Genomic DNA, 18080 nt, shown 5'->3' with positions numbered 1-18080 from the left:
ACCCAACCTCATAGCAATGGAAAACCTACGGGGCTGCACTGTGTATAATGTTGCCTTTGCAGTTTCTTCATTTTCCCCCACCCATCTTCATTCCTGGGACTGTGCACCGGTCTGGTTGCTACTGCTCTGCCATCTGTTTTCCGTCTGCAACACTCCAATTGCAACGCAAAGTTGTACAACTGATGCCATCGCCTGGCAGAACCCGGTACAGCACTCCGTGACAGCTATTGTAATGTAAATACGTTGGCAACTTACAGCGCACAAAAACGGTACGTTTCTACTGTTGACAGACCTGGTGTGTTCACTGAAACACTGCAAATTTTCAATATATCATGCCAGCAGCATATCCAGGTGTAATATTGCAAACAGGTGACTTTTAAACACCACAGGGGAAACCACAGAATCGGCAGAGAAAAGAGGACATAGTGGAAGACAAAGGATGAAACTGAAGACTGCACAAAGCTACTAAGGATCCCCCTTTGAGACACTGTTAAACATGCCACATAATTGAGGCAAATTACTAAGAAAACTATTACATCTTAAGATGCTGAAATGCGTTACCCTCATTTCATAAACATGTACAAATCTTTTTAAAAAAGCATTAATCTTTTTAACTGGATATTTTAATTAAGTGATTTGGTACAGCAGTTTTCATTCCTATACCATTCCAAGGACATGAGCCATCTGAATAAGAAGATTCCAGGACAGCAGCAATTGTGAGTGAATCAAGTCAGCCATTTTGTGTAAGCATCAGTTCTGATGCACATATCAGCGCAGATTTACAAGAAAGATTTTCTAGTTGTGGTAATGCATAACATCGCCTCTCCTTGCTACCTGGAACAAACAAAGCAGCCATTCTTTGGTACGGTAAGGGTCAGGCAGAGAACTGAACTTAATGCTCCTTCAATCTTCTCCAGCTGTCCTGCATGACAACCTATGCAGGTTGAAATGTACAGCTGTATAAACTCTAGTGACTCTGAAGAGCTGAGAGCAGGTGCCTAATACTTCCATTCCTTCGCAGATCCAGGGCCTTGCTGCATCTATTTCTTTATATCTAACAAGTGACAGAAAAAGAACGGTTTTAATTGAAGCCATATACTGCTGTAAGTAAGGACAGGCTGAAGAATTGTGCCCACGTGAACCAAATGAGGTTCAACAAGGCCAAATGCAAGGCACTGCACTTGGGTCAGGGCAATCCCAGGTATTTATATAGACTCCTTGAGAACAAACCTGTGGAGAAGGACTTGGGGTCCTGGTGGACAAGAAGATGGACATGAACCAGCAGCGTGAGCTTGCAGCCCAGATGTGGCTCTGGGCAGCCTGGTCTAGTGGCCGGCAACCCTGCACATGGCAGGGAAGTTGAAACTAGATGATCTTTGAGGTCCTTTCCAACCCAGACCACTCTACGATTTTAAGTAAGACATCTTTATGTCTTTAAGATGCGCTGTGCCAGGCAGTTAACCATGAAAAATCTCTGGATCACAGTTATGAGAACACTACACAAGAACTGCAGTGCCGCAGTAATTCTTACTCAGGAAAAAGCAGCATTGTAGAGAAGTTATAAGGCAGCACCCTGCAGAACGTGGCACCTACCACAAGCCAGAGGACTTCCCAGCCTCAGAAGGGGGATCATGTGCTACAGAAAAGAGTTTGATGCAAGAACTGTGTTCACAAAGCAGCATGACAAAACAAGGTGCTTAAAAAATTTTACAGCTAACAGACTACCCTCGAAAGCCTTTAGAAGGTTGAAAGAACTTCTAATGTGAAAATGGACTCTAAGGAAAGAAAGTAAAACTGAAAGAAGATAATTTAGACTAGATTCACACAGCATCGAGAAGCACACAAAAAGAGCCCTTCAAAACACAGCACTAGAGAAAAAAAGTTTTTCTCCTCCAGCTCTCAGAACTTTCACTATTTGCTTTTTGATCTTCTGTCCTCTAACTCTTCTTTCAAGGTTAGACTTGTTTTTGAAATTTCTTATTTCAGCAGCATTAAGAGCTCCTCTATCACTCACTTGCCATTTAAACCCAGAGACAGCCAGCTAACCTCCTTGTTTCCTAATGTAATGCCTGGCAACAGCAGTCTTTGTATTCCTGAGACCAGGAAGAGCCAAAGGAAGTTAAAACAAACCCTTGCTTTAAGTTGTGGACCCTGGCAAGATGAAGGTTAGGCGTTGTGACAGAGTTCTTACAAGAAACTGCATTGCACTTGGAGTCAAATCCAACAAGCTTCACTGGATATGATTAGTTATCTGCCCACAGTCCTGAACAAGTTTCTCTTATTACTTTGAATTTTTGCCCAGCATGCAGCTTTCAACCAAGGATAAAGGACAAGGGGATGCATGTAACAACTTGTACCGTGTATGAACAAGTATTTGGGCATCATGGTCTGCAGTAAGGTACACTGAGTGACTGCCTCCAGGCAGACCACATACATGCTGAAACGTGCTTTAACTTCCAAGACAATTAGCCAACAACAGAGAATACCTTCGTAACATTCTGTATTCTAATGCTGCCATGATTCTGCAGCATATATGCTAATTGGATGAGAACACCTCACATGTAAAAATATCATTCCACAAGCATACAACACCAGCATTTGTCCTTATTATTTATTAATGTCTGTACACAATTAAAAAGTAGAAAAAATATCTTTGTGAAGAAATACAAACCTACTAGTTTCATAGGTTTTCCCAGTTATATACATATTTTCATAAACTTCTGGTAAACGTTTACTCAGAAAGTAGAACATTCCAAAAACTTGTAAAGGATCCTCCAATAGGATCTCTACTACATTCAGCTGAATATAGGTTATGTAAACGTGGATCAGTCTGCTCTTCATCAACCCCGTGCAGCACAGGGGCCCAAGAACACCACAAAATAATTCACTGTTCCTCTTTTAAATGACCCGCTTCTTGGTCAATACACAAAGAAGGAAGTCACATTTAAACCATACAGAAAAAATCCCAAACAAACAAAACCAAAAGAACTTCTTACATTGACATAATAAATATGTAGCTATTCAGAAATGATATTTAGGAGTCTTTTAAAATATTGCTTCCTGTTAGATCTTTGAAATACTAGAATTTTGAAGAAGTTGCAGAAAAATATCTCTTTCAAAGAAGAAACACAAAACATCAAGACTTATTGTTTGTTTTCACTTTCCTTCTTGCATCCTTATGTTTCTTCCGGCATTCCTGAAAATATTTCAATTTTAACACAGCATTATCAGAAATTGTCAGTTCACCCCCTTGTTTCAAACTGTTTTTTTCCATGCAGTTAACTAACCAGCCCTGTGCAATACAGGCTTTCAATAACTTATCCAACTACATACAACAACATGAAGTTACAGGTTAAAAAAACAATTTAGCTTCCTGATATGACAAAGTTTGTCTTTCTGAAGTTCCCAAGTTTATCTTTACTGCAAATTAGGCAAATAAACAGCCCCATTCCATTCTCATGCTGAGATTTCAGCTACAGTTTTTCAAAAAGGTTGTTTAAAATACTCACCTCGAGTAATAATCTACGCCTGTCTTCCCAGCTATCTTTTTCTTCATTGAGGTTAACTGATCTACAAAATAACTTGGGTCCCTCTGCACAGAACAAATTAATATGGTTAAAGCCATTGGAATATGGTAACACTTCTTAAGTCTCTGCAAAATAGAGTTAAAAATCAGATCATCTTCTGCATAGATAACTCACAACCCATAATGCCACCACACAGCTGACTAAAACAGGTTTCATTCATTGCAGCTTTGCATGGTAGGAAAAAATGAAGGGCAGCTGTAGCTTTCCTTACTATGCTGAAATACAAATTGCAGCAAACCAGCAATCCTTACATTAAGCTCAGCACTGTGATTCTGTGTCTACCAAGAAAACCTATGCCTGCTATGAACTCAGAGTACTGTAAATCAGATACATAGACCAGCTTACAATACAACAACTGCATTAGGTACACAGTAACTTTTGTATGCTTTTCTTTAAATCAATCTATAACTTCTCTCAGAAAATGAACATTAATTAAGATTGCCCTAATAATCACTTCTATAAGATATCAGAACCAACTCCATTCTTTTTCTACTATGAGATTCATTACATTCACAGGAAAGAACACACCACATTATTTAGAACCAAGAACCATATGGGTGTATATGGCTGATAAGCATATTGAATATTCATAGTAAGAACTGAAGCATGGAAAAAAAAGATCATATAGATGCCTGAAAGGAACCAAAGATCTAGCTAGTTTACCAAGTGATATTTCTAAGCTCTAAAAGATCAGCAAAAAATTAGGCAGTGATCTAAAAATAAGAGTGCAAGGTAACAGCTGCAGTTTCTGTTGGGATGCACTACCACAACACACAGCACAGGAGATGACTGAAAGTTGTGATTTTTTTTTTGTCTTAACATCTCATCTGTATTTAAGTTAGAAACCATTAATTAATTAACCAGGCAATCTTTTTCCCTCTTCAGTTGCAGTAAAGAGACTGGAAGGGAGAGAAAAGGTGAATAAACTCTGTTTCACCTCTTAATCGTTCATCATCTTTGGAGAAGAAGAAAAACCTTGCACTTCCTGACTGTGGTAAAGGGAGAAACCTAGAAAAACACCAAGAAGTGTTAACACCATAGAATTTAGTCTCAAGTTCTATTAGCATATATTAAAGCTGCAGTATTTCAGAGAATAGCAGTACTGAAGAACAACAGTGCTCCACAGTAACCAAATATAGCCTTCTGGATAGAAATACTGAAGAACACTTGACATTATTTGACTTGGCCAAAACCAGTACCCAGTTAAATATAACGCAATCTACTAGAAACTCTATTTTAATATTTAACTTCAAATCAGGTCTGACAGCAACATTTTTTAATATTATGTTCTGTGCAGTAAGGAGTGGTTTCTCTTAAAAAAGACTTTTCTTGGTTAAGGATGCACAGTGAAGGTTGTTAGTTACCCATGCTTATACTTGCTGCTATTAAAATTCACCCAGCATCAGTTCCTACCAAGAAGACAACAAATACAAAGAGAACTTGCATTTCTTTCTCTCTTTCACTTTCTGTTGCCTCTGGTTCATCATCATCCTCAGAGCTACTGTCCTGGAAACGTGGATCTTCTTGCCATTTGACTTTCATAGGTTTTATTGCTTCAAATACATAAGGCTCTGCAATAATAGCACAAGAATCAGATTACTCTTTTCCTTGCCAGTAGACTTCTACTCAAGAGCTAAATAGTTATATTGGAAAATAACAGACTTGAACAGTACAAAAACTCCCTTCATATATTTTCTATGACCCTATGGGCAAGTATGAATATAGCTTGCTTTTTCACATGTTACAAAGCCATCCTCAAAGCTCCTCAATCCTCAATATCAAATACTGCACAGGAAAAAAAACACAGAAGTTCCTTTGAAGCCCACTGTTAGTGTCCACAGTTCTGATCAGGTCGTTCTGACAAAACAGTTACTATTAACTGAGTTGGGAGTAGTTCCACCTATTCAAATTTTCAGTCTGTAATGAATGGAATATAAACTTCCTGTCAGTGTCTTAGAAAGGTTCTGTGTGACAGGACTCATTACTTTGCTATTTTCACATACATACTCCTGCCTAAAAAATACACAGCCACTTGCTAGCAGCTCAGTTTACATGTGATAACTGACACGTGCACCTGAGCACTTACTAATCCCCTTAGCCAGAAGTTCTGAGGTTAGAGGTACCCTCTACTTTTAGTACATAAGCACAGTATCTGTGCAGCCAGAAAAGAGAAGATGGTTCTTCCTTATACAGCCCCCCAGCAACATGAAGCCATTTCCAAACCCAGCAGTAGACAGACTATAAAACAAGCATTTTATTCCAGTGAAAACTCAGTAAGTTCTAATTTGAACAAAGAGTATTCACGGGGAAGAGAGCAAGTTTAAATGATCCACAAAACACTTATAACTTGTGCTGCAAAAGCCATTCTATTTGTGTTCTCCCACCAAGGCTTTCACATGTCATACATGGTCTTTTGGAAGTCAAGTTGAACAAAACAACAAAAATCACTGGAGCAACCAAGGTATGTGAAATGGGGACAGACTTGTCTTTTTGTCTTGTATCAACACAGTCGCTTGCAGAGCAGCCCCACAGTGCTACATAGGATTTTTAATCAATACAAGCCAATAAACAGATAACACAAGATAGTGCTTAAAGTGATTCTCATTGCTAGGAAGCCTGTGAACTCTGGATGCAGCCTGTGGTCAAGTATTTTCCTCTTTGCTCTAGTGAGCTCTTGTTGCTATACTGAAACCCTACTGTTTCAGAATGTTACTGAACTAATAGTACTACTCAAGGCTGTGTTACTTTTTCCTGTTTATGTTTCAGTCATCTTCACAGTACTACTCAATGACTTGATTTCATTTTTTTAATCTTTATCATATAATATTGATTTCCCTTAGATTAGGACTTCTTCTGTTTTATTAACTAGATAACAAACGTGTTACTGAGCTTAAATTTTTCTGAAATTACAATTAAACATATTATAAAATGTTCATGGATCTCAGGGGCACACTTAAGGACTTCTTCTGCTTGTAATAAATTGTTAATTAAGGGATTATTAAGTCCTGCTGGGTTATATGAAACCCGATTTGACTAATGTATCTCTGTTCCTATTTAAAAAAAAAAAAAAAAAAAATCAGTGGACAATAATTTGTTCAAAGAATAACTACAGAGTAGTTCCTTCTCACAAGGTTATCCCTCAACATCACCCCTTATAAAATTCCAGGGATGCAAATATGATTAACTGCAATTAAACTACAGAGATCTTAGTAAGAGAAGACCATAATGATTTTGCTCAGTTAGTGACTTTATCTTCTGAAAACTCCCTGGTTTCTGAAATTAAAATATGCAGTATAACTCCACAGTGTCTGGAATAATCAACTCATGAGAAACAGCACTCTTCCTATGTATGTTCTACTGTTACCTTCTTTTACATCAGACTGATCCTTGTCATCAAAGAAGGAAAATCTGAAATCACTAGAATCCTGAGCCGTGTTACTCTCAGCATCAGGCCCCAGATGGTCACGTGGGGTTGATTCCTCTGCTTCATCTTTGTCCCAGGGTTTTTCTTCTGGCTTTTTTGATTTGTTCTTTGAAGATCCAAACAACTCCTTCAGATCAACAGCAATGTCACAGTATATTTCTTTAGACACTTCAGGCAGCTTCTCACTCTCTTCTTTCTTCTTCTTCTTTTTAGCCTTACTGAAATCAGAATGTCAATTAAAAAAAAAAAAGATAAACAAACACCACAGTGCTTCTCCTCTTTCTCAGCAATTCCAGACTCTGGCAATAGGACATCCCAGGGTCTACAGGACATCATGGGCATCCTGTAGGTTCAGTTTCTAATCCATTTGTTTTCACCTCACACAAATTACTACCCTTTGAAGGTAAGCACTGGGGAAGCGCCTCAGGTTTGAATCCATGAAAAGACAGCAGCAATTCTACTCTGCAATGAATGGCACCCTGAATCTCCTTTTAATACATGACAATATCTAATTTAAATATAACAGTGTTCATGTTCTATTCCTGAAAAAAACCTGTTAGGAGCGAATGCTTTCTGTCCACAGATTTGCAAATCCCAAAGCCCAGAACTTGAAACCTGAAGGTGAAAAAGGAGGACAGAAAATAGCACATAAAGAAAAGATAGATTAAAAAGACAACATGTTACTTTGAGCTTCTACTGGTCATAATCTTTATCTTAGCAATATCAGAGTGAACTTAAGAGCTGTCTGCATAGTATCAAACAAGTCAGTCACTGTTTTTGAAAGCCAGCCTTCAAGGGAAGAAATATCACAGCAGTTACCAAACTGAAGTAATACCTCTCTTTTTCTATAGCTTTTGGTTTCTTCTCAAAAACTGCATGATCTTGCCTCGTGGGATCGTAGCGGAGAGCATTAATATCCCTGTAAAGATAGAGTGAAAACAACATAGAACAACCCATGTGACATTAAAATATCCAACTCAAAGTTACCCGAAAACTTTAAAATTTACTTCTTCACCAGAAAAGCTCAGAAAAAATAAAGAAAAATTACACACGATTGGCTTTAGTCAAGTTTTTGTATTGAACATAAAACAGACTTCAAGTTGTGCATCATAAAGTTCTACTAAACATGTACATCTCCTAAAAGATAAGCAGGCATAGATATATGGATAGATATTTATCTATAGATAAACCAGCAGCAAATTTTTCATGTTGACAAATAATCAATCTGAGGGGAGGGAAAAGAAATAAAATGAAGACTTTCAACTATGATAATCAAAAGTTTAGACTGACCACAATACTAGTGTGGAAAAAACTATGCTGCTTACAACACAGGTTGAGTGCCTCTAAGTGAGTACATACTCACTTACTATCATTAACTGAGCATTAGAGAAAAACAATTCCCAAAAGAGTTTCCTAAAACAATCTCCGGGGTTGCACAGGTATTTCCACCTGTAACAAGCAGGAAGAGCAACAGAATTGAATAGTATTACAAGACATACAATGGCAAGGGAACTTGCACAACAAAAAGGTGTTAGAAACAAAAATGCTCACTCATTTCCGAAAATCTAGGCTCATAAGGAAAATGCCACAAGAAAAGGATCCCCAACCAGACATCCTTCCCCAGTGGCAGTCAGCCCTTCAATGAGCTCTAAGAGAAGCACAGCCAGGCTCCACCCTTTCCTGTCTCACAGCTGAATTCCCTTCACCTGCACTCCCAGTGCTGACTGGGTCTTTTCCCCAGGTGCTCAATCAGTGGTTCAGGCTGACTCAGAAGTCACCATACACCTCCTGTGCTTAGTTTTTAGAAAATAAAACCTGCACAGTAGTCAAACAAATAAGTGTGACTGTGCAGCAGTGGAATGGTATTTAGCAGTTAGCAGTCAATTGCTGCAACTCCAGTGACAACTGTCTGTAAAAGGTTCCTAACTGCACATCACTACACTTAATATTGTTAACTTCTACCATTGCAGTTCATGGCTGTGTGCGAGAAATTCCTAATCAAATGAAGAAAAAATCTCCACTGGAAACTTTATGTTAATACCTTGAAAGAAGGACACTTACCTTACATCTCACATGCAGTCCAGAGAAAACAATAACCTTATTAATTCCTATGGAAGTAACAATCTAATCAGTGCCTAGCTCACAGTTCTTTGTCTAGCTTGTTTATGTTTGCCCCTGTGGGGAACAGGCAAAGACTAATTAAGATATTAAGTCTCAATCCCAACAATCCAATCATATAAAATTTACTGGAAGAACCTTAAGTACGTACTTGAATTTCTTAGCATTTATGGCCATTTTAGTTGTTTTTGATTGCTCCAGGTCAATATTCAATAGACTTCCCAGTATTTGCAGATTTTTCTTTTTCTCTGCAGCAAACTCTTCTTCTTCCTCATCTGCCTCCATTGTATTGGTTTCTCCTAAATAATAAACAAATAAATAATGTTCCCTCCCAAATTATGACCAGAGTAAGCCTGTAACTCTTAATGTGTAACACTACTATCATAGCAGAGCTCATGCAAATAGGCAAGCTGCTTTCCTAATTATAAAGCTAATTAGAGGCTTTCCTCCTTGTTATGCAGCTAGTCTGACTACAGATATTATGGACCCCTATTTCACATGGAAATCAGACAAGTTTTAAAAGTGAACAGAGTAAGTAATTATGCAACTTTTGTTTGTTTGTCTTTGGCATTTTTCAGCTTTTCTGCCTTCTAATATATAAACACATAATGGCCTCAAGTTGTTCCAGGGGAGACCCAGGTTGGACGTCAGGGAAAATTTCTTCTCCCAAAGAATGCTCTGGGAGGGCTGCACACGGAGGGATTTGAGTCACCACCCTCAGAGGTGCTCAAGAAACATTAGGTGTTGTAATAAGGAAAATGGTTTAGTAGGGAAATGGCAGTGGTACGAGGACAGTTGGACTGGGTGATCTTGGAGGGGTGATCTTGGAGGTCTTCTCCAGCCTTGCGGGTTCTGTGATTTTACCTCAAAGTTATCTTTCTTTCTAAGACTGCTAAATCAATGGAGTGCAAGCCGACTACAAAACAAAGAGCTGAAATGAATGTAAAAATCAAGAAGTTTGTATTAGTTAAGTCATCCCTTATCCTATGAAAAATATGGGTAAATGGTATCATCCTGCATTAAAAAGATCACTTCAAACATTGATTTACCAGCCAAGTTAATACCTTGGTGAGCTACTGAAATGAGTTTGCAACATGTTTTTGAAAAAACACAGCGACCAATACACAGCGACCAGTAAGTACAGCTAGGTTATTTTCTGAGAAGTGACCAGAAAAGCAAAAATAGTTTGTCTGTTGCTTCAAGCATCCAAAATTAAGGCTCCATTATATAGCCCTACTACTATTATTGCCCAGGAAACAAGAACAAGCTTACCCTCTTCTTCACTCTCACTTTCAAGGAAGCGAGCATCCATGCGAAATCTTTCATCTGTGCCAAACCGTGATTGCAAATTTAGCAGCTAAATAAAAAGAAATTCTATTAAGTGCTGGAGAAGAAATCACCAACACATCATAACTTCTTATTTCCAACACTCTGTTACTACACACTGACAATCTTCAGCTTGATGCCTTTTTCAGAAATTTCTCCATATTCAAAAATGGCAACACCTGTGATTTCTCCTCACCTCCCCCCCCCCCAACACGCATTATCTCCTCCACGGCCGTTGTTCTCTCTGGAGAGAACAACCTCATGGTAGCTTTGTCACAATCACAGTGCACACGCACACAAGGCTACACATTACACACTTCTGAGGTGGCATTATGGTGATTTATGAGAAAGTGAAGTCATTAATAGCTTCACTCACTTTTTCACCAGCTTTGCCTTCAAACTGTGGTTTAATTTTGAATCTCTCGTCATCTGTTTCATCTTGATCATCTTCGCTGCTTTCAAAGAGCCTTCTAGAAGATTTAGGATCATGTTCCTTCTTTATTAGAAAAAGAAAAACACAGAAAAGGAGCCATTTTCAAAAGTTTGAGAAAATAAGTCAGCATTAACTTTCTTCATGTGCTTTCCAACATATCTGAGAAAATCCACATAAAAATTATCTCAGGTTTTACAATATGAGCTAGCTGTAAAATTCCAGCTTCCTGATTATAGAAAGGAAGATCAACATTAAAATACCAACGTCTAAAACCCTACTGAACAAGTCTCATTCACAGAACATAGTTTAAGTCAGTGGATAAATATGAACTGCAGAAAAGGTAAGCACTCCACAACTTTAAAACACAATTTCTTTGGACTCAAACATCACTTTATAAAACAAGACTCTGCATGAATAAAGATTCTTTGTCCACTGTGTTGGAAAGAGCAACAGGCCTTCCCACAATAGCGAAGCCAAAACCTTCCCCTCCTGTGACCAAAAGCAGAGAAATTCCAAACTAAATAATTATGCCTTGTAAGCTAAAAAATTACGTCTTCTTTTTGTTTTTAAATCAGTTAAAACACCTTGCATACAGATCAGTATCTCCTTACAAATTCTCCAGCATCCCCAGCTTTCACAGATGAATGATACACTCTTCGAAATTTGCTTCATGTTAGCTAGAATAGAATCACTCAAATTAATTGAAATATTTATTGTTTAAATTTTCCTTTCACTAAGCTATGAAAAATAGCCTTCAAAGTAAAAGCTCCAGTCCCATCAATATGGAATTGACTCAAAGAATACTAGAGTTCCTTCTAGCAACACTTACTACTCCATGCATATCTTCCAAACTCTCATCTTGCTTCAATGTTTCTTCCACTTCAGCTTCACTTTCCGCATCTGAATTGAATATGATGTGTTTATGCTTGCTTGTTGGCTGGCTATCCTACATAATAAAATAAGCAGGTTAACAGTAAATGTTCAGCACAGTCACACAGAATATCTTGGACACATTTCTATGAGAGTAAAGGAAGAATCCAGCACACCTTTTGCATTCTAGAGATATCCCAGGAATTAGGCATGCAACATTTTATACATACTACAAAAACAAAAACTGAAATATAATCAAGAATTACATAAGCTTGCAAAATATCTTGAATTTTATATATAAATTATATATACATATGTTTTCCCCTTTTGCTTTACTGCCCGTTATTCAGATAAGGTACGAGTGCAATTACCAAATTGGAAAGAGCTCCTTGAATGAGTTTCTTTTGTAATTGCCTCTCTTTCTGTCTCTCTTCCAGAGCTGCCAGCCTCTTCTGGTTATCCTGCAATTGCTTTTTTGTATCACATTCCTTTGAAGCAGAACCTTGAAGTTCTTCATCATCCACGAGCCTCATCTTCCTATTTGCACATTGCTTAACTTCACATTCTGAACTTGGGCTGCTTACATCTCTTTTCATTTTTTTTGAAAGCAGTTTTGGGCTTTTCAGTTGTTGTTTTACATGTCTCTGTGACATGGCAGCATTACCACCCATGTCACTGCTCTCACCTTCACTTTCATCAGTGCAAGGAACAGTATCTCCGTACTCTGAATTCTGCTCACTTTGCAGAGAATTTGTCTTCGTGTTCTCTCCTTGTAAACGTGGCTTGCAAACATTCTTATCTGCTAAGGAGGCAGCATCTGACAACTCGTTGTGCTGTTCACAATGTATATTTTGTTTCTTTTTAGTGCTGACTTCAAGAGAATAAAACGGATGGTTCTCAGATTGCCCTTCAGGTGACTTCTCCCCACAAAAAGGAAGAGAAGCTTCAAAACCTGAACTTTCTACAGATCTCTTTTTTAAATCAGTGCTGTCCTTAGTTGACTCATTACAAAGGGATCCCATTCCTCTGAAGGGCTGGAATTTCAAACATGAATTATTTCGTCCCTTGGAGCTTTCCTCATCAGCATCCTCCTCCCCATCTAAAATGGCAGCAAGTATATCTTCAGGACAGATGCATTTTTTTTTAACTGCAGGAGGAATTTTAGAATGTTTTGGCTTATGTACGACATTGCCTTTAGCACCTTCTTTAATGCTGCACTCACTAGAACTCTGTGTACTACTGAATTCTTCCACTGATGTCTCAGATTTTTCAGCAGCCAATGCTTTTAGGTCATCTAATGTAAGGTCTAGACGATAACAGTTTTGCATCATGGATTCATAATCGGAACTCATTTCAGACTCTTCTTCCTCAGACTCTGAATAAGAGCTCTCACTATGACTTGCTTTTGCTATACTATTCCCTGCTGTACTCAACAAGGCAGAAATACTAGGTTTTCTCATTTTCCCTTTGCTTTCAACACATTCTTCTCTTAATTTGTGAGTTTTCAATGAGGAGTCGTTTACCAAATCACATTTCTTACTAGATAACATTTGTTTATTTTCCACCTTCACCTGCTTAGCGTTTTCTAAAAACACACTTTTTGTGCTACTCAGACCTTTACTCTCAGCAATAATCTCATCTGTATCCGCCGAGTCATAACCATTGTCGCAGTCCATAGTGCCTCTCTCTTTACTGTTTCCTTTGACAACCTTCTTCACGCCGTCTCGGCTGCCTAAGGACCAGTGAGTATTGTATTTTAACTCAAAATTATCTCCAACAATTTCCAGGTGGTCACTTTCAGTCTCAGCATTTTTAGTTTGCTCTTTTTCCATCTTCTTCATCATCATTGCTCTGATTTCCTCTTCGGAATCAGTGTCACTGTCAGAAGCACGCATTCTCTTATTTGGAAACACAACTCTAGAAACGCTGTTTTTATCCAATAGCAAACTTTGCCCTGATATATTACTATTAAGACTGCTTGGAGGTAATTCTGACTTCTCATTGGATTTGGTTTTCAATCTTTGATCCAGCTGTGATGAGCTTATGTTTCTCAAATGTGACTGACACCCAGAAGGCAGCACTTCCACTCCATTCACATCCTGTCTGCCCAGCTGCCTCAGTTTTTTAGGTTGCTCCTTAGTCACAGGGAACTCCCCTTGTCGCTTCTTGCTTATGCTGTCCTCTTTCTCTTCCAAATGCCAGGTAAGCTTGGATACAGGAACTACATGTGTCAAGTCTTCCTCCAGCTTTCTAAGGTTGTGGCAATATTTTGATGGGTCATACTTCACAATGTTCATGTGAATTAAGGAATAAAAGCAACGTGATTCTTTATGCAAGCAGAATTCTAATCTCTACAAACTAAATTCTAAGGGCAAGGACAAGGAATGCTGTGACAGCATGCCTTTAAACAAAGGCCTTGCAGTCTAAGGCAGTTGTTCAAAACACACAAAACTTGCTACATTTACTTAAAGGACTCAGTAAATCAAACTTGCCATAGTAGTCAATATGAAGACCATTTAGCAAATATATATTTACCATTAAGATGAAAGAAAGAAGGGAGTTGTATCTATGTCCAACCAAAACAAAAAGGATATTTTATTTTTCTGTTGATTCCTAAGGCGAAGGATAGGTAGGACTCTGCCAAATTTACCCACGATCCAATTCTAAAAGAAAAGAAAAATTAGCATGAAAAAAGTAAAGAAAAGAATTCTTGCATAAAAGATTCATTACAAAAACGTCAAGGACTTGTAAGGTATTTCCTCAGAGTACTTTTTAAAAGTTAGATGATCACATTTCACACGTTTCTTTACCTACAGCATAAACGAATGCAATATGAATGTAATAAGTTTGGGCACAATGCTATTTCTTTGTTTTAATTCTCCAGACAGCTACTCCCCCATACCTTATGGTCTGGCACCTCTGTACCTGGTACTGCTCTCATATGAAAGTCTACAACACCAGCCTTTTTCAGTGATTCTAGAAGAACTGTTTCATCATTTCTCCGTGGCTTTTCTTTCTGCAGCTTTGCTTCCTCTCTCTCCATGGCAAGCCTGTATCAAAAAGTACACAACATATGTAAAAAGATTTGCCTCTGTGTTAGATCATAACCGGCAGCAACCCTTCCCAAAGAAGGAATTAACATTATTCTGATTATAGCTAAGCTTTAAGGGAATAATAGTGGCAAAAAGATTGTGCTATCAAATATGTGTCACCAGCCCACCAACATCAATAAAAATTAGAAAGATTAGGAGCATAGCAGATGCCTAAAGCACTGCCATAATATTACAAGTTAAACAGAAAAAGGGGACATCAGTAAAAAATTTGTCGATTGATTTTTACCTGTGTAAAAAGCTTTCTTTGGCAAATTCAATTTGCAGTGTCCTCCCTCCCCATTTGGTTTTATTTAAAATTGATACGCCTTTAAAAGAAGAAGACTGGAAATTAATATTTTCTACATTAAAAGATACACGCTGAACTTAACAATGATCCCTTCTGTGCATGAAAAGTCCAATATCCTACACTTTACAATGTCTACAGTCAAAATTAAGGTTCTGACTTGGAACGTTCTCTTTGGCTCTGTATGGATCAGCTCAAACACAGATGTTAAAATTCAGGTACACACACTCTGAAGTTTCTGTGCTGCTGTCAGAGAAACTCTTTGGTAATTAACATCCTGGTTTTTTTGAGAAATATAGTTAACAAGCAAGGAAAACAACTTGGAACTTACGGAATCAAAGTAACAAGGGCTGGACTATCTTTTAACTAATCTCAAAGAGCTTTCCTATTCCTAATAGCAATGCTTCCTAAATAAAACACCAAGTCACCAGTGCTGCTTCTTCAGGTATAGTTATTGCCATCTGGTATTTTGCTGCTACCTATTATATGTAATTTCATAACTTCGAAATTCAACTATTCTGGAATTTCTGTAACAGTCAGAACACAAGAATGTTTACATGAACTCTCCTTCTGGGTTTCCTCTCACTGGAAGTCCCTTCTAATGGTTTATGGCTCTGAAGGAAGTGGTTGAAACATTTCCTATGTCTTTTGAAGAGCAAGAATAAACTCATAAATCAGCTCTTCAGTTGCAAAGCAATTTTTTCAGCCTACTTATTTCCACATACTGAAAACTCTGGCAAAATATCTTTCATAAAAACTGCAGCTTAAAGCAAACAAAATGCATATGATAACAGAATAAAACTAGGTCCACCTTTACCACGTCCTGCCTAGACAACATCAAATGTATCATGAATAACGTAACTTGGTTCAAGAACATGATTTATTAAAAATAAAAAAATAATATATATAGACACGTATACGTACTTACATTTTCTAAGATCTGTCTCAGAACTGCTGACAGTGATGTAAGCAAAAGTTTTCGTAGGGTTCCCTGCTCAATGATAAATATTTAATTAATTTCTACATACTTTCAGTATTTCCCTTAAAGCTGAAAATTACGTTATTTCCTGAAAATAAAGTGCCTCCGGAGCAAAAATCTTATTTCACATGTGAAAAACAATTCACTTTTAAAGGATGATGCAAAACTGTTACCCTGCTCATCTTTTCTGGTAATAATCTCTACATCCAAAACACGTCCAAACTTCCCAAATCTTTCTTGCAGTTCAGCCTTAGAAACTGTATGGCCAAGCCCTCCGACATACAGCCGTTTTGAAACTTGTTTCTTCTCCATATCGAGAGAGTCAAGCAGTCAAATCTGTTTGCCTGTAAAAAGATAGCAGCAGATCACTAGCACCTAAATGTCAGGGGTTAAATCAATCACATCAAACACCAAATTATGAAAAAAAAAAAAAGCCATTCCATCAAAAGTTCTCCACAAAGAACCTTAGAGAAGAATACTATGGGGATATGAAGAGAAGCTACAAATCTATTAATCACACAGAATCACAGAACTGTAGGGGTTGGAAGGGACCTCCAGAGATCATCGAGTCCAACCCCCTGCCAAAGCAGGTTCCCTACAGCAGGTCGCACAGGTCGGCATCCAGGCAGGATGTTAAGAAACAGAGGAGCTGAAGGTGAGCAACTGAGAGGTTACGCAGGGCGTGGGAGCGAGCCGTGCCACAGCTCTGACACTCAACACATCCCCTTCTGGCTTAGCAAGTTCCCAATGGCAACAGCAGCAAGAACAAGGAAAGCCAAAGCACAAGGTCGTGCCTCTCACTCTGCAGCAGCCACCAGCGATCGCCCCTTCTTCAGATATCGAAAAAAGAAACACGAGTAAAGGAAGCTTTTCTTGGGATAAGGGGACCCAGTTGATGGCGCTAGGCCATAAGCACTGGTAAGATCCCCCCTCAGCCTTCTCTTCTCCAGGCTGACCAGCCTCTGGGCTCTCAGCGTCGCCTCACAAAGGAAACGCTAAACTAGAAGACGTGAAGAAAAAGAAAGAAACGCCACGGGCATTCGGGCGCCCGCAGCAGCACAGCGTGGAACGCACGAGGCGCGCTCCGCACACCGCTCCGAACGGCCCCGCCGCCCCCAGCCGCGAGCAGCCGGCTCCGAACGGCACCTCAGGGAATGTCAGGGCACCTCGAGGGCACCTCGGCGCCACCACGCGCCGCCCCGCTTCCCGCCGCTGCCCCGACACACGGGCTCAACGCCGGGCCCAGGCGCTCCCCTCACCGCTGCCGGGTTCCTGTTGGCGGCCGGGCGGGTTTGAGAGCAGCACGCAGCTCCGGGCCGGGGAATGGCGGGAGCTTTGGGAGCAACCAACCAGGAAAAAAAAAAAGGTAGGGGAATTTTTCACGAGATGTAAGGGAGAAAACAAAACCGCAAACGTAAATAGCTGCGTGAATAACACTCAATAACATCTACCTCGGATAACGGCCTTGGGACGCGTCCTTCGAGCTGCTCACCGGTTCCTCAGGGCAGCGGCTCTGAGCGGTGCCCCCCGCTGTGCCGGCGGCAGTGGTTGCGCCCGGGGCGCTGCTGGGCGCGCGCTTCGAAACAGCGGCGGTGGCTGTGAGGGGCGGCTGAGCTCCCGGCGGCAACGCCTGCAGGGCCGCTCCGTGCTGCCAGCCCGCTGAACGCGTCCCTGCCGCGTGAGCTGACGGTGCTGCTGATGTAAGCAGCTGACGACTTCAGGTAAAACTTTCTCCCGTCGCAACTGTTTTGTTCTTTGTTTTTGTTTCCAGAGGTTCTGCTGGTTACAGCTGTAGCGATCCTCAGTGCATTCTAGTTTTTCAACGAGCAGACGAAACCCCAACATTAAGACGTGCTGAAACGCACTTTTTAACTTCCTTTCGCTTCTGTTTCTCGTCCCAGCACAGAGCAGGTTCGTTTTCCTGGTAAATTAATGTATCAGGGTTGA

General features: G+C 39.5%; 1 protein-coding gene across 1 annotated transcript; it reads right to left on the bottom strand.

Annotated features, from left to right (window-relative positions):
- Positions 1–3136: 3136 nt before the first annotated feature.
- On the bottom strand, positions 3137–16445 carry NOL8 (nucleolar protein 8; the record flags this gene model as incomplete). Its single annotated transcript, XM_079540587.1, has 16 exons — positions 3137–3196; positions 3510–3592; positions 4525–4595; positions 4984–5158; positions 6952–7229; positions 7847–7930; positions 9281–9428; positions 10402–10486; positions 10832–10951; positions 11718–11834; positions 12130–14049; positions 14353–14421; positions 14661–14808; positions 15098–15176; positions 16083–16145; positions 16307–16445. The coding sequence occupies 16 exons, from the start codon at positions 16443–16445 to the stop codon at positions 3137–3139; spliced, it is 3639 nt and encodes a 1212-aa protein (XP_079396713.1).
- Positions 16446–18080: the final 1635 nt, after the last annotated feature.

The sequence above is a fragment of the Tetrao urogallus genome (assembly GCF_951394365.1).
Source record: "Tetrao urogallus genome assembly, chromosome: 10".
NCBI classification, from domain to species: domain Eukaryota; kingdom Metazoa; phylum Chordata; class Aves; order Galliformes; family Phasianidae; genus Tetrao; species Tetrao urogallus.
Note: the sequence above shows the minus strand (reverse complement) of the source record. Positions and strands in the feature narration are given on the sequence as shown.